Below are 24,710 nucleotides of genomic sequence, written 5' to 3' on the forward strand. Positions count from 1 at the left end.
AGAAGGTGAAGTCCGCGGTGCGGAAGTTTGTCATGCAGTAAGTCGGTGGTACGAAGAGGTCCGTCATACAGTAAAACCAATTGAATGTACAGAAGTGCTGAAGTACGTCACGGCAACAAGTTTTTCTCTCGCTGCTCCGCGGGTCCGCGCTCGTCCTCTGCACGGTATTTCTGGCTTCGTTATCGACCCGAGTCGCTCCGTCGCACCTCTGTAGCCAGCAAACATCAGAGGCAATCCAGAGGGATTTCAACATTCCCAAGATTTCTTGGGATGCCGCGATGCCGTGCGCCATCTTGTTTGATTTCCAATGGTGATGCGAACCAAGAGTGTCTATAACTCGCCCCTGCATCCAGGACCGTTTCGTAAGGTTCCCGAATCGCTCGGTCGAGACAATTCAAGGTGGCTACATGGCAACCCGTGTATACGGTGCGTCCTCCTGATTCGAGTTCTACTGACATTTTGTAGGTTCGACTTGAGTTACTTCTGCACCACGAACTTCGTGACGGACTTCTGTGATTCATACTTCCCGCATGACGAACATCTGCACACACGTGGTGTCCTCCTTGCGACCTAAGTACTGACATCCGAAATTCTTGTTGCACTTCGACGTTACTCGGGAGATGTGCCACTTGATACACTACATCACTTCTAAAAGAGGCATCCTGCCGAGTCCGTTGGCCAACCTATAGGCTATCGAAGTGACTGCGTGTCGCCAACCCGTCTCGATACGATGCCCTTCTCACGATAGGAATACCTTTCTCGTTCCTATAAATTCGCCTGGTAAAGACATGGCAGTGCCCGCTGCAGCCTGATTTGCTTTCCTCTCATCAGTCTGCTGTTGGACACGCCAGGGGACGAAATCATGTCAAAGGTTTCTCCAAACGCTGAACTTGGCTTGACCCCTCCAGAGCCTGATACCATTCGAGACGATCAGACGCTAGACGAAAAACCATGTCGGGATGCTCCTGATAAGTACGTCAAGTGTGCTAGCGAGGCCCCTGATGGTGGGCTCAAAGCTTGGTCAGTTATTGTGGCGTATGTGTTTTGTTGGTGCTTTGTCGTCGTCGCCGCCTTGATGCATAAATGTAGGTCGATGCTGACCACGTTTTGCACGTAAGCGTACCCCACGTGATTGTAGTCGGCGTCTGTTGCGTTTGGAGCTCACCATCCGTTCAGCTTTGGGTATGCCAATACTTGGGGTGTGAGTGCTACTCTCTGTCAGACATCTGTTGGCTTATTGCTGATCGGCTCGCAGATATTTCAAGATTATTACGAGCAGGTTCTTCTATCCGACAAAAGTCCATCTGTTATGTGAGGTCGTCCCCTTCATCGATGTGTTCATTGCGCCAACTAACTTTACACCTAGAGCATGGATAGGATCAGTTCAGGCAGGTCCCGATTCACTTTTCAACTCAACGTCGCCGCCGCTCACGTCTCTCATTCTATCGCGGTAACTCCAGATCACATTCATCTTTCTGCCTGCACTTGCGACAGGAAGACTTTTTGACTTAGGATACTTCAAGATTCCCTATGTCACCAGCAGTTGCGGACTTGTAGTGTGCACGTTCCTCACAGCAGAATGCAAGCAGTATTGGCAGTTTTTCCTCTTACAGGGCCTTTTCACGGGTGTGAGTGCTTAATGCTATCGATAATTAGCTACATAACCCCCGTTGACAGTTGTTCAGCGGGATCATCCTCCCGCAAGCCCTTAGCGTCGTATCTCATTGGTTTTGCAAGAAGAAAGGGATGGCCCTTGGCATCGTATCTGCTGGCTCGTCGCTCGGGGGCACACTGTTCCCCGTCGCAGGTCAAAACCTTATACCTCTTATAGGGTGTGTTCTGTTTTGTCTCGCGCCCAATAGGATAGCCCAATGGAATTTCCCAGGTTCAAGTGGACTGTTCGCGTGTTCGGGTTTATGATGCTTGTCTCCCTTGGAATTGCCGGTCTTGTGAATGAGATGCACTTACTGAGTTGTTTCTGTTGCTGCGCTGACGCGGGAAACATAGGCTATAGATAGACGACTGCCCCCTGTGAACGTCAAAGGTGGACTTCTCAACCTGTCCGCATTTCGAAACCCGGCATATACTATCTATTGCATTGCTGGCGTCGCTTGTCCCCTCGGACTATATACCAGTGAGTCATACCATTGCCTACCTTCACGGTGACTAGCTAATGTCGTTTACAGCATTAACTTATTTACCCGTCAGTGCTACGGCGGTGGGCGTGTCGAACAACTTTCCATTCTACCTCACCGCAATCGCGAACGCGGCATCCGGGTTCGGCCGGTTGTCTGCCGGCTTCCTCGCCGACCGCATTGGTAAACACTGCGCACTTCCCCCCAATCTAAATCTCACCATAGAATGTAGGTCCACTCAATGTCATGATACCATTTACAAGTCTGGTTGGAATTCTCACCTTCGTTTGGCCCTACGCTTCGAACCAAGGGCAGCTTATTGCGATATCGGTGATATACGGGTATGCGCTGCCGCTAGAATACATCACATGATATTTAATGCATACCCCCCGCAGCATTGCCTGTGGGACTTATGTCTCCCTCTTCGTTGCTCCCCCTATGGCAATGGGCGATGTAGGAGACGTGGGCCGACGCGTAGGGATGTTTTTGTCAATTTCGTCACTTGGTACGTTGGCGGGTACGCCGATATCAGGCGCAATCAACGCTCGGACAGGGGGTTTCCAAGGTCCAGGGTTCTACGCCGGTGAGTTCTGCTTCCCCGCTGTCTCTCCCCTTTCAGTTTTTTTTGGAGGCATACCAATGCTCAGTGATGTTTCGTTAACTCTTCCAGGTGGTGTTGTCTTACTTTCAGTCTTGCTGCTCTTTGTGGTACGACTTCTCCAACTTGGACGGTTATACGGCAAGTGTTAGGGTCTTACCGGCGCCACAAGCTCCTGCGTCATGCTCATAGTGGACAACCGGATATACATAATATGACGGTCATAGATGGCTAGAGAACGACATGGATCGTCATGCTGGCACAGATGTGGAACAAGAATGAATACATACGCTGGCGTACACAGGGCCCCTGGACGTCGGGCTACAGCTTGTCTAAGATGACTTATGATGGCTTTGAGGGAGACGCTTGCGAGACGTTGACGTAAAACCGTGACGATATTGGTCGGTGCGGTACACGAAGAGCGGGTGTAGGAGCATAAGAATCCACAGCCTGTACGGCTCGAAGCGAGGGTCAACCTTTCCACCGAGATGATCATGAACTTGGTTCAGATAGCACCAACGCAAATCAGTATCCATAACGTCAACCTACTTATCCGCGACACTCCCCTCCAGGGCCGATGGTCGATCCCAACCATAGACAAAGGTGTGTGAACGGAGAGGGTTGCCAACACAGCATTCAACATGGGTAGTCGATGATAATTATGCTAACTTACAACAGGGCTTTAGAAGCAGAGCAAGTGGTACCTAGACTTGTACAGCCTCTTCTCGGATTAGTCCTTCATTTGGAAGGTAGCCCGACGAGACTTCCGATTCGCCGAAGACTCAATCTTAACCTTGCCCTTAACCATGACCCCAAGAGTTACTGGGTTGCCGTCTCAAGTAATTGAAAACACTGGCTGAGAGGGTGAACCCATCTGAGACCATGGGTTGAGATTTATGACCAGAGTCAATCTGGACAGCTCGCGGATGCATGTCAGAGAGTACTTGATTATGGGACAGCAGTACTTGCCTGGCCCTTCTGATAGACAAGGGCTGAGCGACAGGGCTTAACGACAACGAAATGGAACTAGAATGCGATTACTGGAGGAACGAGCTGTAGGTACGAGAGAGCAGACGGGTGAGAGCAACTGCACCCCTACTCCAGAGGAGTGCAAGACGAATGTCGCATAAGTTGTTGGTTTGTGAGGATCACGCGTCATTCGAAAGCCAGGAATTAATGTGCAGACGAGGTAACCAGGCATGGAAGAGGTTCCGCTGCGCGAGAACTATCCATTCCTGCCAGCTTTTTACCAGGATGTACATACATGAGGACCGTGTCGGTCCGGATGAACGCAGACATTCGTCGCAATATAGCAGCTCGAAGTCAGAGGAAGTGGACACTGGCGGCCCCGCTGTTGAATTTACAGGCTGGAGGCTCCGGAAGGGGCTGACACAGTTCTGCGGCCGTAATAAGGATAGGCAAGGTGACAGTGGCAAGGATTCTGTCCGTTAGCGAACGTTCTGGACAGGAACACAGAAAACCTTGTCGACATCAGCCGCTTACCACTACATAAATTGCGGTGTGTAAGTTGGATGTGTACTCAGCCGGTAAGTATTAGTTCTTGAATCACGAGCCCCGGGGGGAGCTAACTAGCTTTTAGAAAGCACATTTCCCACCTACAGTGTGCTCAATGGACGTAGCCAACACGGTCCAGAAACTTAGTAGGCCTTGTTATGCTACTTATGAAAAGTCTACAGATTCTTCTTCGTCGGTTTTTCGCTGGAAGCTCGAGTTTATCTAAGCGCCCGAGTCTTGGGTATAAATCGTGGATATAGCTGGCTGGAGGGGTGGGAGGGGGGAGGCCAGAGGCGCTGAACCGGAGATCCAAACCCAGTTACTCCACTAGGAGAGGGGAAACCAAAGACACAAGGGTGCCTGGGGGGTGGTTCGTGCGCAGGCGTTTAGATAGCCAAGTCCAAGGCACGACAGGGTCCGTTCTTCTAGCCTTACCCTAGATGGATGAAACGCATCAAATGACCGTGGACACCAACTGCTAGTCACATCACTTCCCTTCTATACTGCCAAGAAAAAAAACGTGAAGCCTCTGATATTTGGAGAGTACAAGGGGATGTGCCTCACCTAACGGAGAGAGTGGATGAAAGGTGAGACACGATAGGATCTGGTGAGAAGGTAACCTGCATAGAAAATTGGATATAATCTTGATAAAGGCGGCTGTAGTGGAGCTCTGGCGGGAGGATCTAACTTTAGATCTGATTGGAAGCGTTGCTCATCTCAGTTGGAATGTGAGTACATACCCAGCCACTACAATATACTCATTCATAGCGAAGTGCAGAGGCCACGTTGTTGACGTTCGCGTTCAACGTTTCCACGTTTCTAGAACAGCGTGACAACCACTAGTGTCACACAGTCACACACAGGGAAGACTTACACGTGCAAAACCGCTCTAACTAGTGCATATACTACTGTAAAAGTGTCAGAAACCGATTTATTTGAACAACTATGTTCCAATGAAAATATATTTGTGCTCTAAAACACAGTATCTTGAAGTGCAGTGGTCTCCTTACAGCAGGGACCTTGCTATGTCACGGGTAGGTCACGGGGCGTCATACGTGACAGTATCGGACCGAAAAGAAATGACTTGGCAAGGTCGCATTATGATACATAGCAGCCGTACTTAATTTGGTGATAATCATTGTTCTATGGCCAGCTCCCACCTGCTGTGCACCCCTCAGTACACTCGCCACCGCCATGATCGGAAGATAGACCGTAATCAGAGATACGTATAGTCCTGCCATGTATGATGAAGTCCATTTACTTAAATATTCCAACCCTCGCCATGGGACAGATGCCTCTTGCCTGAACACACTAGCCATGAGCGATCCATTCGATTCCGAGGTCAAGGTGTGGATGATCGTCATGGTAGTGGCGTCCTGCTACATCAGCGCTTGCCGCCGGTGGTCTGTTGCTGTACATTGCTGTGGGTCTTTTCCCTTCAGCACCCCCCCCCCCAGCGGACTGATTTTCGCGTCAGTATAGCACCGTTACTATCAAGCCAAATTCCTCGCGCAGGTGGTCCACCGAAACACATGTACACTATTACTTCCTCAATCTAATGATTTCTGACCTTATCGCATCGTTGGGTCAGTACATAGCATTTCGTGCTTCCTGTCAATGACTGACGATGTACAGGTGAATTGCTCACCATCAAGTGGATCGTAGAAGCCGTGCGCCTTCAACGCGTTTGTGATTCCTCGTGCTTGCTCATCTAATCGCCAGAGGGTGTATCCCGGTACTTTTTGCACCCTTCAAGGTATTTCCGCTTTCAATTTACTGGACGCTCGTCTTTCATTGCATGCAGGTCTCTTCATGCACGTGGGTGATCTTGGAGTTTCTCTTAGGTGTGTATCAAAATCGAAAAGTCATCCTCTTCATATGCCTATGGGCTTTCTTTTGCCAGTACAATGGTACGCCAGCCACATAAACTGTTGTGGTAATGAAATAATGATTGGGGATAGGCCATTGCCTTGCACATACTGCGAGTTTTGGTGCTAGAGTGGATATTTCCGCCAAAATTTGCGCCCCGTATACTGGCAATAATTTGGCTGGTCATCGCTATTCTGGTGGTCGTGCCGAACGTGGTTCAAAACAACATCTACGGTCCCACTAGCCATTGTAAGTCTTTATAGTTCAATTTTATCTTTTGATAACCTGAACCGACACTGTTGTTCAGGGTGCTGGATTGACAGAGGTATCATGCAGCAGATTGGCCTCGACTACATGTGGATGTGGCTGACTGCTGTGTTGAACATCATCTCATACCTGCTCCTTGCACTTGTTATCAAGCGGCTTGTTGTTGTGGATCGTTACAAATTGCACTGGGGGGGAAAGCAAGAGAGGGGAATAATTGCTCATGGAGGGGGGACATCTCCAGAGAGTGTCAGAGCAACTCAAATGCTCTTGTAGGTGGCTCCTATTCTACGAATTGGTGGCTTCTGAACGAATCATTTTACAGTTACCCCCTCTTGTACGTCGTACTGGTCAGTGGTCTTCAGTGTCATCAATATGATTGCGCTAAAGGAGTGATAGGTGCTGCCCTTGTCAGCGGCTCGTTTTTCCCAAATCAGGGGCGACAACGTTCCGTTTTCAGTGACAGCTTCCTCAGCCGCATTGTTCGCATTATCCGGTCTGTTCAACACGATCTTGTATGCTTTTACTCGTCCAAGGTTGATTCCAGGCAGAGCTTCGCGCAACCTAGAGGGCGCGCATGTTACTATTGCAGGGATGGCGCACGATCGTTTTCGACATGGTTACGTGGCTGGCGATGACAGCTTCGTTATGACGACTGGCTTGAACACGGTTCCATGACACACTAGATTTTCTCCAGCTTTCAGGGTCTGCGTGACATATTAGGATGTGTACTATTTACTGTAAACGTGTAATGCTAGGATGCAACAGCATGATTGCATTCTCGATAGAATAGATTGGGAAGACCAATGACTCCCTTAATGTAAATGGAGCGGTGCACCATCGCGAACATGTGGAAATGCAGCAGGAGAAGTGAGCTGAAATGCACAGTAGTCATGAGACCGCAGGGTGCATATGCGAAGTGAGGGAGGTGCACTTAGAATGTTGAGCCGGCGACGGACGTAGTGAGGTCTTAACTTTCTGGACAAGTAAGAACGGTCCTGGACATTACTTGTTCACCCTTGGATGCTGACTCAAACATGCCCACACTGGCCCAGAGGTCCCCCCACTGACCATCGCGTCCAGGATTGCTATTCCATACTCATTTAGACCTCGCCGTGTTTCCAGGTGCCAGATAATACGGTCACCTCCCCGTGTGTAGACATATGCCTCTGTCAATTGAGAAGGGCCGTGAGACAGAGTGTACGCGTAGTCGACGGATAGCGCTCACTTTGACATTCAGCAGGGAACGAAAGTCAGCGTGCAGCACTAATGAAGAGCACGAACGGTTGACTTTTCCGGGATGCACATGTACCAGCAGGTTCACATGTCACAGGGAAAGTCTATCGTCACAGAATCAAAGAGAAAGAAATCTTCGTGGAAGACACGCGTCAATCCCAGGAACAGCAACCAACCGCTACGCGGCATTTCAGCGCTTCAGCTTCTATTGTTGTTTTCGTCGTGTGAGAAAGCCCACGACCACTACGTAATGTTCTGTGGGCAATACGCATAGTGAATCGCTACCGAACCATCGGGGTCGACCACATCCTCCGACCTGATCTTGCCGCTAGCTCACCTCCTCCACCTTGCAGTAACTGCTCGCATTGAATTATCAAGAACACAAACATGAATATGATTGGGTAAGTCATCAGTACCAGGAACGGTGACACGGTACGCTAGGATCGTCGCAAACCGCCTATTCGTAGCACTCGCCCTTGGGATCGGTATTCCCTACAACACGACTTGAAGAAGTCAACACGAATAGTCGATGACAGCTGTGCTAGCTTACCACGAGGCCAGAGAGTACGCTTATGTACTTTCTGCCAGCGCTTTCTCGGGCTTAGCATTCGCGTGGTCCGACAAGTCTCCTGATTCGCCGTGCCGATGGATTCGTCACAATCTTGCCCTAGGATATGACGTATTTCAGGACTTCCCCAGCGATGTGGGTTTTCCGTCCTAAGTGGATAGAAGTACAATACCTGAGAGTGTGAATGCGTCCGAGATCATGGGTTAAGATCGGACGTTGTTCCTAATTGGCGAGCTGGGATACTGTATGCAGGAGATGGCAAGTGGGAATGAGGTTCCACGAGTCACCACAGTGGTCGAAGGGGTCAGTCGAAGGACAACAATGCGGTGGCGGAGAGTTGATGGAACGTCAGATATCGAATGAGAGCTGTGATATCATGTACTGACCCGTGGTTCCATTCCAAAAACCTGCATCGCCACTCTGTGGGCAAAACGTGCCATTGTACACGTGTGGAGACGCTCTGCAAAGAACTAGAGCAGAGCATGTACGGAACTAAGTCGTGTGTAACGGGAGACGTGAGTGGTCCACCTTTTGCGAGAAGGCTACGAAGTTGCAGAGGAACTGAGGAGAACAAAAACTCAGTACCTAGTCTTTGGGGGAAGTCCGTTGCTTCTATCATCCACCCACGCATATTCAATGCCTCTCATAAGGCCCTTCTGTCGTTGCCGGACGGAGTACCAGAAGTACATGAAGATACTACATCGCAGCCGGCGGGCACAGCAAATGTACCAGCAGGAAACCGGCCACTCATCGCTCCCATTAGGTCTGAGATCAGAGCGGTAGGGAAGAACGAAGTGGCTAAATTGGACGGATGTCTTACATAATCAGTACTCTCTGTACGCAATGTTGACGCAATGACAATATGTTTCGACATCACTTACGATTCGATTAGAAGGTCTCGGGTACGCCGTCATAATATCGCGACACCGCATCGTGCAAGTTCATCGCAAGTTCGTTGTCTTCGCGAGCCAAGTCGACGTTCCCGTAGTTATTGAGACATTCCTTGAATGGTCGTTCGTTCGACTGTCCAGGTCTTCATGGCCACATCCACATCACCACTACTAGGTACACGTGCGGTGCCTATGCCAGTCGGGGGGCTGGATTGGATGGATTGGGAATGCACGTCGGCGCATACTTGATGGTAGTGGTGGGGTGGAGTTTGGCATGACTCTTCTGAAGTGAGTAACGGGACTTAACGATGCAGCAAGGAAGTACAACGTACCTGCAGCGGGAACGTGCTGCAATTCCGTGAGGAATGCGAGAACGGGGGGTGAGACCAAATGGCCCAACAGAAACAGTCAGATAACTTGCCAGACGAGGACTACGAGTCGACGACTTCACTCACTTCCTCTTCTAAGAGTAGCGCGCGATGCGTTCGCAGACGAGGCTCACATGGCACTTGAAACTCCAGGGGTAATGTTCAGGCGAGACGAATTGCGACTCATCCCAACCTGCCCGCATCTTACCAGGATGTACATGAGGACTGCGCGAGTCATAGCGAAGGGTGGACAGATGCGGACGTTCATCGCAATATAGTAGATCGAAGTCGTCAGAGAAAAAGGATGTGTGGGGGGACTGGCGGGCTCTGCCCTTGAATTTATAGGTTAGCGATCCGCAGCAGGAGGCTGACATGTACAGAGAGCACGTTTCCTGCCTATATGCGTGCTGAATGGACCGTGGGCGTGGCCAACACGGTCCAGCAACTGACGTTCGAACGGTGGGATCACGGCAAGCACAAATGTGATTATTAGGAGCTGTACTACATAGTTCGGACAGAGAATCCCGCCAGTGCACAGCGGGCGTGTTCGACAGCGCTAAGTACTCGGGAATAGGGGTTTGACACCGTTGTACGTGGAGTGTCCCATCGCTTGTACTGACAATTGACTTTGCCACGGAGTACATGATCCTCATGTACATCCTGGCAAAGTCTGCTGTTGTGTTCATCGCCGATGGTATGAGAAGGAAGGAAAGGGGCGCTGCTCTTCGCGGAAGAGACGCGTCCCTCTTTTATATACCGCGTCACTTCTAAGAAAGGCAATCCAGTCTTCCCCCGGTGCAACGGTACTCGCGCGACGAAAGGTTTGTAACAATCTCATGTAATCTGCAGATGCCATCCCAAACCAAAGAAGACTGACCTGATCTTTTCTTCTGAATGGACTAAAATGGGACCGGGAATGGCGGATAAACAGGCGGACTAGTAGCAAGTACTGGGACAACCATAATCGGAACTGGGGAGGCCGCTGGCGCGTCGGGAAGGAAATGACTGGAGCGCGGGCATGCGACGCGGATGCCGCCGCTTTCCAAATGGCCGGCCTGGCGGAACTAACCACATATCCCTATCTAATTTCCTTTAAATCCACGTCGTGCCGATCGAGTGAATGTAGGTTTTCTCGCCTCTCATCCGACATCGGCGATGCGTCCCACCGATTCACTCCAGGATACCTACGCTCGACTACTAGTCCACGCAGAACCAGAGCGAGGATATCCCCTTTGGTTCCCAGAACCTAGCATACAATTGCCCCCCAAGTTCCTCCATGGAGGCATTCGAATCGGAGATGTGGGTATTGTCACGGCGCATGGAAACTTTGACGTGTTCTTCAACATATGTCTTCCTGAATTCCACCCTCTCCATCATCGTTACGGTGTTCCAGAGGGATTTAAACAGATAAAGCTTTCCGAGAAAGACGTCGAGATCATCGAAGATCCCAATTACCGTGGGTGTATAGTCACTGCGAAGTGTTCTCCGAAGAAAGGTGTAAATGTGAAGGTGACTGGCGCCAATCCCAAGTCAGTACTGTAATTATCGAATTCGTGTTAGTCTGCTGGTTTTGACATGTAACTACAGTGTCGTGGCAGTCAAAGGCTCCAAGTCCGAATCGACCGCAAAGGCTGCATTCCTAGCACTTCCAGGTGGTGCGGACAAACACGACCTTCGCGACACCTCCATTTTCCAAAGGGAAGCCATGCGGATGGGTAAGAAGTGGTACGAGTTTGCACTGAACAAATTAGGACGAACCACGATGAGTTGCGACTCACTCTACCTCGTCACCGGGTATCACAAGGCATCCACTTGGACACTTGCTGCCTTCCATAATCCCGCTGCAATCTGGAATGTCGACGTGCGGTACACGGAAAATGGTGATGTACTTGTGACCGACCCGTGGCACAAGACGAGCATCAGCCCTTGTCCGACCAGTTTCGATGAGAAAAAAAATCACACTGTTACTATGCGGGGATTCAAGATCGCGATCACAGAGAAGACATTTCGTTCTTTGCTCCCGTCTGGCAAAGGAAAGGGCCTCTTTTCTGTCATCGCTCCATTGCTCCACCACGGACCACCTACTCACAAGATTTACCATCCACTCGATGGGATTAACAGCATACTGCTGGGCCAGGTACGAGGTGATCTCTCTGTTCATTTGCTTCGCTTACGTTTCCCATGCCAGGAAAAGCACTGTGACATGGTGGTGACGCACGACAGCGTGTGGAAAGACATAGTCAAAGAGGTATGTACACATAGCTTACCGGGGTAATTACTTCCTACTCACCTACCTAGCTCCCATCGAATCGCGGTCATTTCGTACCAGCCATCAAGAAGAATGGTTATGTGCTCTCGTCCCATGCTGGTACTCGCCGTATGCACCCCACGCATTGCCTTACACTCACTTTAATTGTATCAGGATGTGCATACCTTAGGAAGCGTGGAGCAGACGGGCCAGTGCAATCCAATTGTTCAGGTCTCGCTCTTTCAATCAGAGTGAACCGCGCAGTGGCGAAATTAGCTGTCCGGGTCAAGAAACAGGAGAAAAAGCGAGTTGACACCAATAAGGAAGTACGTGTCCAATAACATCTTCCAGTGCGCTTCAGCTAATTGAACGGCGAACAGAAGAAAAAGGAAAAGGCTACTCGTAGAAACGTAAAGAGGAAGTGAAAAACGGATAGCCGACGGCCCAGCGGACAAGTAAAGTTACTTGCTACATAACTAGGCATATAGAGACAATAGCGCCAATGGACGATGATATTAATCTTACAAGAGTACTCAAGGACTCACCAATCGATATTTGATAGTGCACGCTTCGTAATTCAAGAAACACCCTCGACGTAGGAATTCTGTACCGACCTAGTCAATTGGCAGAGGGGACGCGGGGTAGCACAAATTACATAGACATCACCTATGCGTGCACCTAGATACTTTCTGGGATACCTCCCGTACTCTCGAGTCATGATGGCATTGGTGAAGCAACAAACGCTCAAAAAAAACGCCGTCCACGCCCCGATCCTCGGTTGACGGGAGCGCTTCCAATTTTGGACTTTTCGCAACGAGGGCTTCGATGAATTCGAGAATGCGTAAGGTTACATTCAGTGGCTAAATGGTCGGTGCGATTAGCAGGCGTTTGGCAAAAGCGGCGGGGCGCCATGGGACAACTATGCCTCCAGATGAACAGGGAGAGAAAACGACGTTTAGAGCCTTGAAGAGTGTGTCGACAACACTTTCTGCCTTCGGTACTCGGAAATTCGAAGCAGATTTGGTCAGTGGAGGCGCATCGATCTGTGGTAATAAGGTGACGGGGAGTATAAAGGCATATAAATGATTGACGAAGCCGCTGAGATCGATGTTCAACACTGCCCCGTATGCCAATGTTAAAGTCATAGGTAGGAAGAATTGTAAGATAACACGAACCCTGACCCAAAAGGAGCTCGAAAGCGACCACAATACAAAGTAGTCGATTCAGGATATCTGCCGTGTTGTCTGAGGTGTCCCAGTCCAGAGACTCAGAGTCGTCTTCGCCTGTGGATTATCGGACGATGAGTTCTCGCAGAACCTGCATTGGGTCTCCTGAAGAAGTCAACGTTGACAAGATGCGAGAACTTGGAAATGCCCCTTAGGGCAGCAGAAAGTAGAGCTAACAAACTGCCTGGCAAGCCTCAACTTTTTCCCACCGTCGGCTTCTTCGAACTGCCACCTGTCCCGCTTTGTAATTACCGTAGACAGCTGGTCCGTATTCAAAACGACCTTATTTTTCCTCTGACGCTTGGGCTAGCTGAGTGATCAGACCAGGTGATTTGACTTTCCCTTGCTGAAGTCTACTACAGGTGCGGCGGTCTCGCCTTCTGGAGGAGGTAACTTGGCCTGCGAACTCCACTCCGTGCACATACACGTATGTACCTGTACACGCCCCACCTAAAAGCGAGTTGACCAGGTCAATGCAGACATCCTCACAACTAATAACCGCACGTATTTCGCACCTTCACCCTCCTTTCAACTTGCCGCTCCTCTTTGTGTCGCTCTACATCCGCATCACCTTCCTCATCCGCGTCCATCACATCTGTCCCGCGCTTGTTTCATGCTTCTGAGGTACGACCACCAGTAGTAGGAGTGGGACCGGTGGTAGTAGCTTTCCTCGTTCTTCTCGAGGCGCAAATTTGGGTTTAGGTTCGGCGGATGTCCAAATAGACCATCCCTGTGCCGATCCTGTGGCTGGCAGGAAAGCAGTGGTCGTCGCCGTGGGGTGGCATTGATGGCAGGAACCATCTCCAAGACTTGGTCCAGGAGCATCAAGACACGGATTCATTAGCGAGTTCCACATGTGAACGTTTCAACGTTCTGAGACGTTGTTGTCAACCCTGTTGACTTTCAACTGCTCACACGTTGTCCTGTGGTCAGCTTGGGCATGTGCTTATTTACACATGCTGGTGTCGCCACTGACAGGAACCATTCAACTCACAGCATGCCAATATAGAAGAGTACAGTTCATAAACGCCCTCCGTGGAATCATTTCCTTCCATAAATAATCCAGCTCTCGCCAGGCGCAGGTCTCTCCTCGTTTATCTTCAACACACTATCCATGAGTGATCAATTCGATTTCGGGGTCAGGATGGGCATGATCATCATGTGCGTGGCATCTGTTGCATCAGCGCTTGCCGTCGGTGGTCTGCTGCTGTACATTGCGGTGACTTTTTTCCATTCAGCGCTGACCGCCAACTGATTTTTGCAGTATAGCGCAGTCACCATCAAGCGAAATGCCTCGCGGCGGTGGTCCACCGACACGCATATACACTACTATTTTCTCAATATGATGATATCTCACCTTATCTTATCTATTGGTCAGTACATACTACCACGTGGTTCCTGTTACTGACTGACGATGCACAGGTGAATTGCTCAACATCAAGTGGATTGTAGAGGCGGTGGGCCTTCAACGTGTTTGTAATGCCTCGCACTCATTTAACTGCTAGAGGCTGTACCCCAGTATCGTTTGCACCATTCAAGGTATTTCCGCTTTCACTTTACTATACGCTCGTCTTTCATGGCATGCAGGTTTCTTGCTTCAAGTGGGTGATGTTGGGGTTGGTCTCAGGTGCGTATCGAAGTCGAAAAGAAACCCCCTTCGCATGCTCACAGAATTGCCTTATCAGTACAATGGTACGCCACTTACATCAATTGTCGTGGTAATGAAATAGTGATTCGAGATAGGCCGTTGCTGTGCACGTGCTGCAAGTATTGGTGCTACAGAGGAGATCTCCACCAAAATTTGCTCTCCTTGTGCTGGCAATAATTTGGCTGCTCATCCTTCTTCTGGTGGTCGTGCCGCCCATTATGGTTCAACGCAACATTTATGGTTCTAGTGGCCATTGTAAGTGTTTATGGTGCAATTTTACCTTCGAACCTGAATTCACACCGCTTTTCAGGGTGCTCCGTCGACGGAAGTATCATGACGAAGGTTGGCCTCGTTTTCATATGGTTGTGGGTGTCTGGGGTAGTAAACATCATCTCATACCTGCTCCTTGCACTCGTTATCACGCGACTAGTCCTTGTGGATGGACACAGATTTCGGTGGAGGAGAAAGCAGGACACGAGAATAATTCCGTATGAAGTAGACATGTCTGCAGAAAATGTCAGAGCAATTCAAATGGTCTCGTAAGTGACTCCTAGTCTACGATTGATGGCTTCTGTACGAACCACTTTACAGTTACCCCATCTTGTACATTGTACAGGTGAGTGATCTTCAGTGTCTTTGATATGATTGTACTGAATGAGTGATAGGTGCTGACACCAGGATAGGTCGCTAGTGGTGTGCTCCCACATTCGTACTACGTCAGACACTGTCTATGACATCGGTCTCGCCAAGTCCAAGGCAGCATATACTCTCCACGTCACCACTCTATCCATAGACAACGGGTCCACCATTGCATCTCTCAACATCCCTGCAAGCCTTCCAATGGACATGCCCAGTTTCGTCCTCCTTGGCATGCCCATGACTGCAGGAATCATACAGGCACCTTGCTTGACGTGGCTGGAGTCGACCTTGATTAGAGCAGCGGTGCTCACCCCAGGACTAAAAGGCCAGGTCAGATTCTACCACGTGTCAACTACACACACATCCAAGACGTCGGACTCACTGGGGTGGGCCAGTTTATCGCATTCGCGTAGGACGGGTCTGTCTATGTGGGGTACGACGGAGAGTCTTTACGACCGATGTGGGAATTCACCGACGTGGTACGTGTCCAGTTGGTACGACAGTCTCTCCACCTTACAACCGACAGGAATGAGCAGACACTGTCACAGACGCACAGCGAGTCGCATTCTGCAGGGAGCCTTGTAGTAAGAATGGCGAACCTCGCATTGCAAGAGTGTATTGGTCGCACAGCTTATTCAGATAGAGGTAGACACGGACAGACACATGTTCAGTTGGACAGGCTATCCTACAGCTTGCCTCGAGCTCGGTTCATTTCCCGTGAGCCTCTCCCACTGCTCCACCGCTTGTCTATGTGCTTGTGCCAGTATTGAAAACTATGATGGTATAGCAAGCAACCCATCACACGCTCACCTCGCGTCTGTCTGAGGGCACAGGACAGGTAACGGGATACGCATTTCCATTCCCAACACACGGACACGGTGTAATTCCACGTAAGCGAACGTCTTTCTCTGTCATCGTTCGCCTTCTTACCCCACGTAAAGGTCACCTTTGACAGACGATCCAATGACACTCGCGAGACCATGCGATTTCTACTGACAGCGTCGATAGGTACCCTTCAGTTACGAAAACACGATGTTCTGCAGTAGTCCCGCGAGGAAGCACTCTCGACCATCCGCGTTGCTTCTTTCGTACATTTACCTCAACCAAGTGCATCTAGCAGCCCATCCACCATATTGAACAGCATATCCAGTACTCTCCCAACCTGCATCCAACGATTCTCCGAAAGTATTCCACAGAACTTGTACACGTACACCGTGAGCCCGATCACCCGCGAAGATGAGGGCGACTCCCCTTGCTCGAAAATCTGATATCACTTGAGATGTGTCTAAACTATCCATGCCATCAGCTGCCAAGGAACTTCGAGCGATACGTCCATCTTGATTTCTTCATCCACCGGTTCAACGCAACGCACTTCCCCGACCCGGGACCCTCGTCTGCTCTAGGTACGCCCTCTCCGCAGTCGTACCCATACACCGCATATATACGAGGGCCTTTGAACTCTAGCGAGCGGTGCGAAGGAGTTTCAGAGGTGCTCTTGACTCCGAGTATGGTACTGGCTTCAAGATATGTAACTACGTTCTGATCCATCAATACACCATCAAAATCCTCATAGTGTGGGAATTAGTTGCAGCTCTTCCCTTCCAATCAGAATCGTGATGGTTGGAGTCCTCACACCGCAATGCTTGAGGATTATCTGGGATCCTGTTCTGTGATAACCAATTCGAAAACTTTACTCAGTTCGCCAGTATCCTTGTCATGATTCTACTCGTGCATCACAATCAGTTTAGAGTCACATGTCACGAATCAGCATACACTTCGCAGACTTCTCACACAGCTGGTTATGATCAAAGTACACGAGTCCTACCCCTTTATCTGCTGTTTGAACCATCACGTACGTCCCAGCATGCCATTTCCGGGTGTCGGACGTTAATCCTCATCTTCAAGCATGTCCGCTGAGATGATAGGGTTGAGATCTACGTAGAAGCCTTCATTGCCAAACATTGTCTTCGTTGACGGTCTTGGGTTTTCATCGGTCGTCTTTGAGCAGCTGCTCCAGGACCGTACTGCAGTGTCCATTCATACCATTGATCACAGAGACGCGTACAGTAGTATTAGGATCAAAAACAATACCTCCGCCCTTCCGCATCACGCCGATCCAAGATTCCTTGAGACGTTGCCTAAGTTCTGCCAATTACGTTGGAATTGATGTTGCGCCGTCGGTGAATATTTGCTTCTCGAGGAGTTTGGCTCTTCCTTTAGTCTGGATCGCAGAACATGTGTCCCTACTGTAGAGGCACTGCGCATCGAGATTGGTTGGTAATCACATAAATATCACCATGTGTGTATACCATACTGGTGAATAATAAGTTTGCGAGCATCACAGCAAATTGGGCGGGGCCAGGGTTGCTTCCTGTGACGTAGTGCAGGTGATGAAGTCTGGTGGCGCTCGAAACGTTTTTCAGCTATTCATGCTATCAGCCGTCAAAGCTCGCTAATGTATTCAGACCTCGGGTGATAACTATTAGTTTAGTTTGTTCCTCCGGTTCGACGCAACGCACCAGGTTCCCCGATTCTAGCGGTAAGATCGACAAAACTCAGCCGTAGACAGCAGCCTCTCCCTCGCATATAAATTCGAGACGCTGGCTGCCCAACGTGCCCGACCGATCTGCGTGCGGTCTATGCCGCCAGAGAAGCCACTTATTCCACGTGCAAACGATTCCCACCTAGGGGAGGAGTAGCAAGTGATCCCTTTCCCATGGTTTCACGTTGCCTGGCCCATACTAACCCGCTACATCCGACGACTGAAACAGCACGAGATGAAGCACATCGAATGCGATGCAACGATCACACGTCTTACCTTGCACGACTCCGGCGTAACTAGTCATGAGAGCAAGGGCAAATTGGCCAACGTGTCTCGCAGGTAGAGAAATGCAAATCTCGCGCATCTGACCACATTCTGATCACATCAATATGGTGCGCTCGCCACGACAGTACCAGTCACATAGGGGAGATTCGCTCGCAAGCGATAGTCGCTGCATAGGGATCTCGGCATACTTCGCATTCGCACGAGATCCTCTGCGGCGACGACTATATTTACCTTGGACCCTGAAGAGTCAGTTGCCTCGGTGTGGAAGCAGCTATGAGAGAGGTTGCAATTCAGCCAGCTGACAATCGATGATTATTGAAGCCGACGTGTCTCCCGACATTACCTTAGCGCGGGCGACTTGACAGTCAGTCAAAACCCAAATTGTGAGACACGTACGTGTTACATCCAAGGTGTCCCCGGCGGCAGCGCCTAATTAGCAGGCCCAATATCTGACGCGCTCCAGGATATCAATGGGGTGAGCGACGCCAATTAGACGCCCCAGTTCTGATGTCCTGGTTCGAGTGGGGATAGTACCACTGGCAAAGCCATTCTGCGTATTCCGGAGGATATGCTTTGCTCTTTGTTCTCTGACTTACCCAATCATATTCATGTTTCTTTATAGGTGGCAGGCGCCACGGAACACGAGGAGGATGTGGAGTTGGAGGCTGCATGATACGTATTCGGAGATTCCGAGCGATGGATGAATCAAGCCTGATGATACCTTCGTAACAAGAGGGGTCAGGCAAAGGTGAATGTCCGTGCGACGTTGAATAAGGGAGCATGTGAAGTAGAGGCGAGAATCGGTGGAGAGGAAAGGTTGGAGATTGTGGAGTTGACGAACTGACGAGGTATCGACGTGGCTGTGTCGTTTCGTTTCGTTTCGAATCCTATCCTATCTTGTCCGACTCGGGTGTATATGGACAGCCCACGACTACAACTGGCCTTCGAGGAAAAGGGCGATAACGGAAACCCTACCAATGGTCGTTTGTTGTATGTACTTCGCAAGTCGACTGCGAAACGGTGGCTGACCAGAACAACCTTCGGAATCGGATGTCGGCCTCCCAGCTGACCTTATAAACGCAGTGCGTCAGTCGGGAGAACCCTGCCAACGTTTACAGACCACATATAATGATAGGCAGTGCAAACATGCATCGAAACTCAAATGACCACGTACCAAGTCTCGTTTGTGCAAGACGAGTGAGTGCCAAAAGGTGGCTGACCTGGAAAGCGCTCCCAAAACCAGATGGCAGCCTCCCAACTGCCCTTGAAACTTCAGCACGCCAGCCATCCACTCCTCCCGCCTGCCTTCTTCTACAACCATCATCATCAATATACTACGAACGTACTCCCCCATCCCCCCGACGGTTCTGCTCGTGTCAATGGACGCCAATAAACCTGACCTCATGTACTCCTGGAAAACGCGCAGGCCCTTCCGAGCAGGACAAGCTCGGGAGGTAGAGCTTGGAAGGCGGAGGGACAAGTGGGACAATCCTTGACCTAGCCGATACCTCCGGACTATCCCTACATAGGTACCCCCGTTAGTTGGATGCTCACATGCAAGTGCTCTGCCCGTCATCCGCATTTGCAAGCGACTGTCGGAGTTCGGAATAGCAAAGTTGATTGTAGGGATGTCAGCGGTGTTACCGATGCCGTTCCGCGGCTGAAAGGAGTACGTTGGGCCTAAGCAACGTGAGTTTGTCGTTATATCTGCCCAGACGATACCTGACTTCTGTGATACGCCATGCACCAACATCCTGCGTCGGTTATCTAGCGTTTCTCGTTGATGCGAAGTATTCGCAATTGCCTTGGTATCGTTAATGGGGACAACACCAAGTTAGCCCGCTTGCTCGACGCACATCCGCCCCTGGCAAGGCAACGTGAACGTGAACGATGATTTCCCCAATACGCCGTGAGTGCCATCCATGGACGACGGCTTCCAGTATACAAATGGCCATTTGCGATCGCTACAACTGATTCTTCGTGCGTCATTGTGGCGTCTTCCATTGTTGTTCTCATAATTTAGTCCATCAATAGGGCGCAAATTCAATATCTTCCGCTGCGCAAGCAACTGTACTGAGGGATCCATTGCGCGGACTTGCCGAGCGCGTGGGACACCAGAGGTGCGTTTGCGGTTTTTGTGTAGGTGATGGCACCAGGTAGGGAGCTGGTATCCGTGACTACGGCCCAGGCCACTACTCACAGATATTGGCCTAGTCGTCGTTGTCGTGACAGCTCTTCGTTCGAGTTCGAAGACAACGGAGTTAAAGGATATGACGGTGGCGCGGCGTCCTGTTGGTCCATTGTTCTTCGCGCGCCTGCCGTGCTTACCCATTCATGTTCAGAATCGTGGATGCGAGAGTGGGGTGAGGGATGGTACGTCCGTGTTTGCCGGTGACGGGATAAGGATGGAAGAGAAACGAATGTAAGTATGTGGGAGAGAAGGCTGGTCGGAGGGAATCACCTGGAGCTCCCCTCCGTTGACAAGGGCCCATGCATATCCTGGCAAACGAGCCATGTTTACTACGTGTTGTGAGGTTACTTTCTGGCAGGCGTGTCGCAACCTAAGTGACGCGGAAAATGGGCAGTGGACGTGGAGTGGTCATAACTGGGAAACGTTTTCGGTATTCGCGATCCTGTCTGTCTCAAAGTAGGTTGCGTCGAGACATTCGGATGAGTATAAGGCTGCAGACGGGGACGAAACACACGTACAAAAGGGGATCAGTGTGGCAGGTGTAGGGGTCTCAGCATCGACGACGTTGAATGTTGTCGATGCTTAGATTTTCTAGTGTCGGGCCGTGGATGCAAACGAGTCGTCAACTTCAAGACCTCACTCCGAATTGTCCCGTCATCGATCGTGGGAATCTCAGAACCGTTGAACTCGGCACTGCCACCGATGTTCTAATTTCTAAAGCTCAGACCTCCAACGAAGCTCCGTATCTGCAGAGTAACTTGGTTTCTATTCATCTCCAAAATCAATATCTGCAAGGGTTTGACGATGTGTACGACGCCAGTTTTCCGACTGGGACGAAGAAAGCGTCGTGAGTGAGACGTATGATGCGTGTTGGTAACATTTCAGGTTCTTTTGTCTGTCGAGTGTCTGGCTGATTTTATCGTCGGGATACCTTAGGGAATATACGCTTGTACGGTTGGAGTTTCGTTTACTTCGGTCGAATCATGAGACTAAACTCCTAGGTAGTACCCTGCTCCAACCTCCGATATCTATGGAAAAGTTCATCCACCGGTTGAACGCAGCGTACTTTCCGCATCCAGGAGGAAAGATCAACAAAACTCAGCGATGGAGTGTCCCGCAGAGTGCCGTGGGGTTGGACGGAATGAGACTCAGCGTTAGCTCGGGAATTTGTTACTTCGATATATTATTCACGACCGAAGAACGCGCCCACCGTGGCTGCCATGGTTATCTATCGAGTATCCAGGTTGTTTTCCACTTACATCGAGCGCGGATTCCAGTGTACACGAGAGATGTGCTCTCCGCAAACTGGTTAGTATCACCTTTCCCCAGCGCGCACAGCCAGTACGTAGTCTGTACGGGAAGTGTTTGAACAGAACCACCTCTGCTAGAGTGCTGTCTGGGTGTCATTCTCCTTAGCAAAATCTCGATGTGTCTTCCGCTGAAGTTGCCGATAGCATCAGTTTGGCTATGTCAGCGATGTCAGCCTCTCCTTCGCATATAAATTCACGACACTGACTGTCCAGCGGGCCCGCCACTCTTCAATTTCCACTTCTCTACGCTGAACGTCAGTAATCCTCATGTACAGCCTGGTAAACTGACTGCTCCGCGGCCAACCCACACCGCCAGAGAGACCGTGTATTCCATCTGCTCGCGAATCTCGTCACCTAGGGGAACGAGTAGTAAGTGATCCTTTCCCAATGATTTCACATTGCCTATCCCATACTAACTTGTTACATCCGACGACTGGAACAACACGAGATAAGGCGAACCGACGACGTATAGACGTGGATATTTCGTTTTATTTCGTTATGAATCCTATCCTACCTGCGATTCGGGAGCAGCTTACAACTAGCCTTCGAGGGCAAGGGTGACGACAGATAGCCCTACAAGTGTCTGACCGGAAGAGCGTCGGGAATTGGATGTTAGTGTCCCAGTCGTTCTTATAAATGCAGCACGCCAGTCGTCTCGCATGGAGAACCCTACCAACGTTAGTAGGATTTACATATATAATGATCGACAGTTCAGGCATACATTGAAACTTAGATGATCACGTACCAAGCCTCGTCCCCTCGCCCAGCCGGCAGCCAAAAGGCGGCAGACCCCGAAAGTACCCTCAGAAACTAGATGTCAGGCTCCTAACAGCCCTTATAAACTCAGCATGCCAGTCATCCGCTCCGCCCGTCCACCTTCCTCTTCGACCATTATCACCAACATACTTCGCACGCACCCCCCGTCCCCGCCTACATCACGATCAATAGACGATGTGGAGTACCAACGAACCTCATGCACCCTGTTCAAACGCACTGGCTCTTCCGAGCAGGACAAGCTCTGCAGATGGAGGGATCAGCAGAGGAATCTTTGGCTTGATGAAGACCTCGTCGCATAGTCACATGAACATACTGTGCTGATCTTCCGCATCTGCAACTTGAGTCACTACCACGGTGAGGATAAAGGGAGATGATCGATGATCGCTTACGTTGAAGTAATGGGAGAGAGCCCGGGGAAAGCTATGAGCTGAGGTGTCTAGTCTTCCCCGTCCGTCTGACTAAGCACTAAGTGGTTGTGTCCCCACCTCCTGTCTGGCCTCCCAACTACGTGTCGAATTACACCGCGTGCACGTGTTAGAAATGGAAGTGCACATCCTGTTACTTGTCTTGTACCTTCAGAGACACGCAGGATGAACGTCTGGTGAACTGCTTGCCATATCGTTGTAGCTTTCAACGCTGAGCAAAGGAACGGAGACAAGTGCGGATACACAGACGGTTTGCATGTAACCGATATACTCCCGCAATGCAAGCTTTGCCGGCCTTGTCAAAGCTGCCTGCGAAATGTGACTCGGTATGTGTCTGTGACGGTGCCTGTTCACCCCCGTCAGGCTGCGACGTATACTATACCAGCTGGATACGAACACCGTTGGTAAATTCCCACATCAGCTGTAAAGGTCGTCCGTTATACCTCAAAACACGGGCAGACCCGTTCTGTGTGAATGCCATAAACTATCCGGTCCCTGCGAGTCCGGTGTCTTACATATGCGTGGGGTTAACCCCCGGCAGAATCTGGACTGGGCCTTTCAGTTCAAGGATGAGCACCGCTGATCTAGTCGAGGATGACTCCAGTCACGTCAGACAAGATCCTGGTTTGATTTTTGCAGTTATAGGCGTGTCAAGGACGAAACCGGGTATATCTGTTGGAAGGTTGGCGGGGATGTTGGCAAATGCGATGGCAGATCTGTTGGCCATGGGCAGAGTTGTGACGAGGAGAGTGTATGCTGCCTTGGGCTTGGTGAGACCGATCGCACAGACGATATCTCGTGTCGTACGCATGTTGGAGTACACCGCGAATGACATATCCTGGTGTCAACGCGTTGTTGTGCAAAAAGGAATTTGGGAAAATCCATTATCTGGAGAGCTCCATATCTACACAACCTCGCCAGACTGGCTATCTATACAGCTGACTGTGTCGCTATCGGTGGGCGCATAGAGCGTCCTGCTCCCCTGGACAGAAGCCCGCCTTGTTGTGATCGTTGTGTACTGTACTTCGTGAGTTCGAGCGTAGGCAGGGTTGTGGAGGCGATGTTCGGGGAGAAGGTGGCCTGTAGATATGTCGAACATGCGCAGAGTGGACTGACCAGGTCCAGAGAGAGATGTGACACCTGCAAGCGGTGTCTAGTGCATAATGAGGCACTACACGACAGCGACGCACTTGAGCCGTCGTTGTGGATGCTCCTCCATGCCCGCAACGAGCCAGAACTTCCGCTGAACATTAGACTACCCAGTGCCCACCTAATGATCCGTCTGTAGCATCGAGTGCAGGGAAGATATCGCTGGCTATCGCCCTAAGGATGAGAGTTGGTCTTGAGCGGAACACAGACGGGCCTGGAACGCCAGTCGACCACGCTGACATCAGATTCGTGCATTGCCCAGCCCGCCTCCACCAATGACAGTGACGCGACGAGCAGCCTCGAGTGCAGCACTGAGTCAAAGCAAGAATTTTTTCAGCGCTTCAACCTCGAGGGCTTCTCATGCATTCCTACGAGGATACGAATCGATAGTTTGGGTGCCGTGCATTTTGACGGATGAGATGTGACGATAATGCGGTCGTATTACATCTTGCGTCTCCCATCTCGTTGGGCTGGTGTACGTGTTGACGAGCCTGCGATGCACACGAGATAAGGGTGCGACCCGGATGTGATTTATCATCGCGTGGACCTTGGTTTTGTGAGCAGATTCGTGTCCTGGTGAGAGGAAGTGAAGGGTTGAGGGTGTCACCGAGTGTGAGGACACGGTGGAGCCCAAAGATATAGCGGGACCGAGGATGGGGGAGAGAGCATTTGGTGCATACGGTGGACAATTCTCTAGGATAATGGTTGTGGATATTGCCGATGACATCGCGTGGTCTTGCTACAACACGTTTCTGCCAACCCTTGCCCTGCGCATGATGTCGTTGGAGTAGGGGGGACAGTGGGGGACTGGCAGGGAGCACAGCCGC

At 50.5% G+C, this 24,710-nt stretch overlaps 6 protein-coding genes across 6 annotated transcripts; 4 read left to right on the forward strand and 2 right to left on the reverse strand.

Annotated features, from left to right (window-relative positions):
* Positions 1–723: 723 nt before the first annotated feature.
* Positions 724–2,975, forward strand: F5J12DRAFT_148059 (MFS general substrate transporter). Its single transcript, XM_051738154.1, has 13 exons — positions 724–1,035; positions 1,090–1,113; positions 1,177–1,201; positions 1,256–1,311; positions 1,367–1,388; positions 1,461–1,628; positions 1,678–1,832; positions 1,886–1,949; positions 2,008–2,134; positions 2,187–2,318; positions 2,368–2,476; positions 2,531–2,718; positions 2,806–2,975. Exons 1-13 carry the CDS (start codon positions 863–865, stop codon positions 2,883–2,885), a joined length of 1,323 nt encoding a protein of 440 aa, XP_051599261.1. The 5' UTR covers positions 724–862; the 3' UTR covers positions 2,886–2,975.
* A 2,657-nt stretch (positions 2,976–5,632) lies between these two features.
* Positions 5,633–7,059, forward strand: F5J12DRAFT_722320 (uncharacterized protein; the record flags this gene model as incomplete). Its single annotated transcript, XM_051741364.1, has 9 exons — positions 5,633–5,671; positions 5,726–5,834; positions 5,884–5,918; positions 5,971–6,004; positions 6,053–6,096; positions 6,210–6,366; positions 6,425–6,653; positions 6,707–6,731; positions 6,781–7,059. Coding segments are annotated over 9 exons (951 nt in total), but the record flags the coding sequence as incomplete, so codon positions are not given.
* A 3,539-nt stretch (positions 7,060–10,598) lies between these two features.
* Positions 10,599–11,718, forward strand: F5J12DRAFT_722391 (uncharacterized protein; the record flags this gene model as incomplete). The annotated part of the gene is made up of 2 exons (XM_051741370.1): positions 10,599–10,981; positions 11,031–11,718. 2 exons carry the CDS (start codon positions 10,599–10,601, stop codon positions 11,716–11,718), a joined length of 1,071 nt encoding a protein of 356 aa, XP_051599263.1.
* Positions 11,719–14,031: 2,313 nt separating this feature from the next.
* On the forward strand, positions 14,032–15,108 carry F5J12DRAFT_893595 (uncharacterized protein; the record flags this gene model as incomplete). The annotated part of the gene is made up of 7 exons (XM_051747673.1): positions 14,032–14,136; positions 14,182–14,290; positions 14,340–14,374; positions 14,423–14,544; positions 14,603–14,609; positions 14,661–14,820; positions 14,876–15,108. 7 exons carry the CDS (start codon positions 14,032–14,034, stop codon positions 15,106–15,108), a joined length of 771 nt encoding a protein of 256 aa, XP_051599264.1.
* A 1,919-nt stretch (positions 15,109–17,027) lies between these two features.
* Positions 17,028–20,020, reverse strand: F5J12DRAFT_942822 (uncharacterized protein; the record flags this gene model as incomplete). The annotated part of the gene is given in 14 exon segments (XM_051749706.1): positions 17,028–17,228; positions 17,248–17,349; positions 17,501–17,627; positions 17,724–17,737; positions 17,889–17,966; positions 18,023–18,121; positions 18,220–18,302; positions 18,428–18,480; positions 18,628–18,742; positions 19,061–19,133; positions 19,206–19,342; positions 19,378–19,552; positions 19,586–19,711; positions 19,888–20,020. 14 exon segments carry the CDS (start codon positions 20,018–20,020, stop codon positions 17,092–17,094), a joined length of 1,452 nt encoding a protein of 483 aa, XP_051599265.1. The 3' UTR covers positions 17,028–17,091.
* A 2,938-nt stretch (positions 20,021–22,958) lies between these two features.
* On the reverse strand, positions 22,959–24,236 carry F5J12DRAFT_837697 (uncharacterized protein). Its single transcript, XM_051746013.1, has 6 exons — positions 23,925–24,236; positions 23,643–23,874; positions 23,477–23,529; positions 23,343–23,406; positions 23,132–23,318; positions 22,959–23,080 (listed from the first exon to the last, which is right to left on the reverse strand). Exons 1-5 carry the CDS (start codon positions 23,983–23,985, stop codon positions 23,246–23,248), a joined length of 483 nt encoding a protein of 160 aa, XP_051599266.1. The 5' UTR covers positions 23,986–24,236; the 3' UTR covers positions 22,959–23,080; positions 23,132–23,245.
* Positions 24,237–24,710: the final 474 nt, after the last annotated feature.

The sequence above is a fragment of the Pisolithus orientalis genome (assembly GCF_024613125.1).
Source record: "Pisolithus orientalis strain OTSU chromosome Unknown F5J12scaffold_17, whole genome shotgun sequence".
NCBI classification, from domain to species: domain Eukaryota; kingdom Fungi; phylum Basidiomycota; class Agaricomycetes; order Boletales; family Pisolithaceae; genus Pisolithus; species Pisolithus orientalis.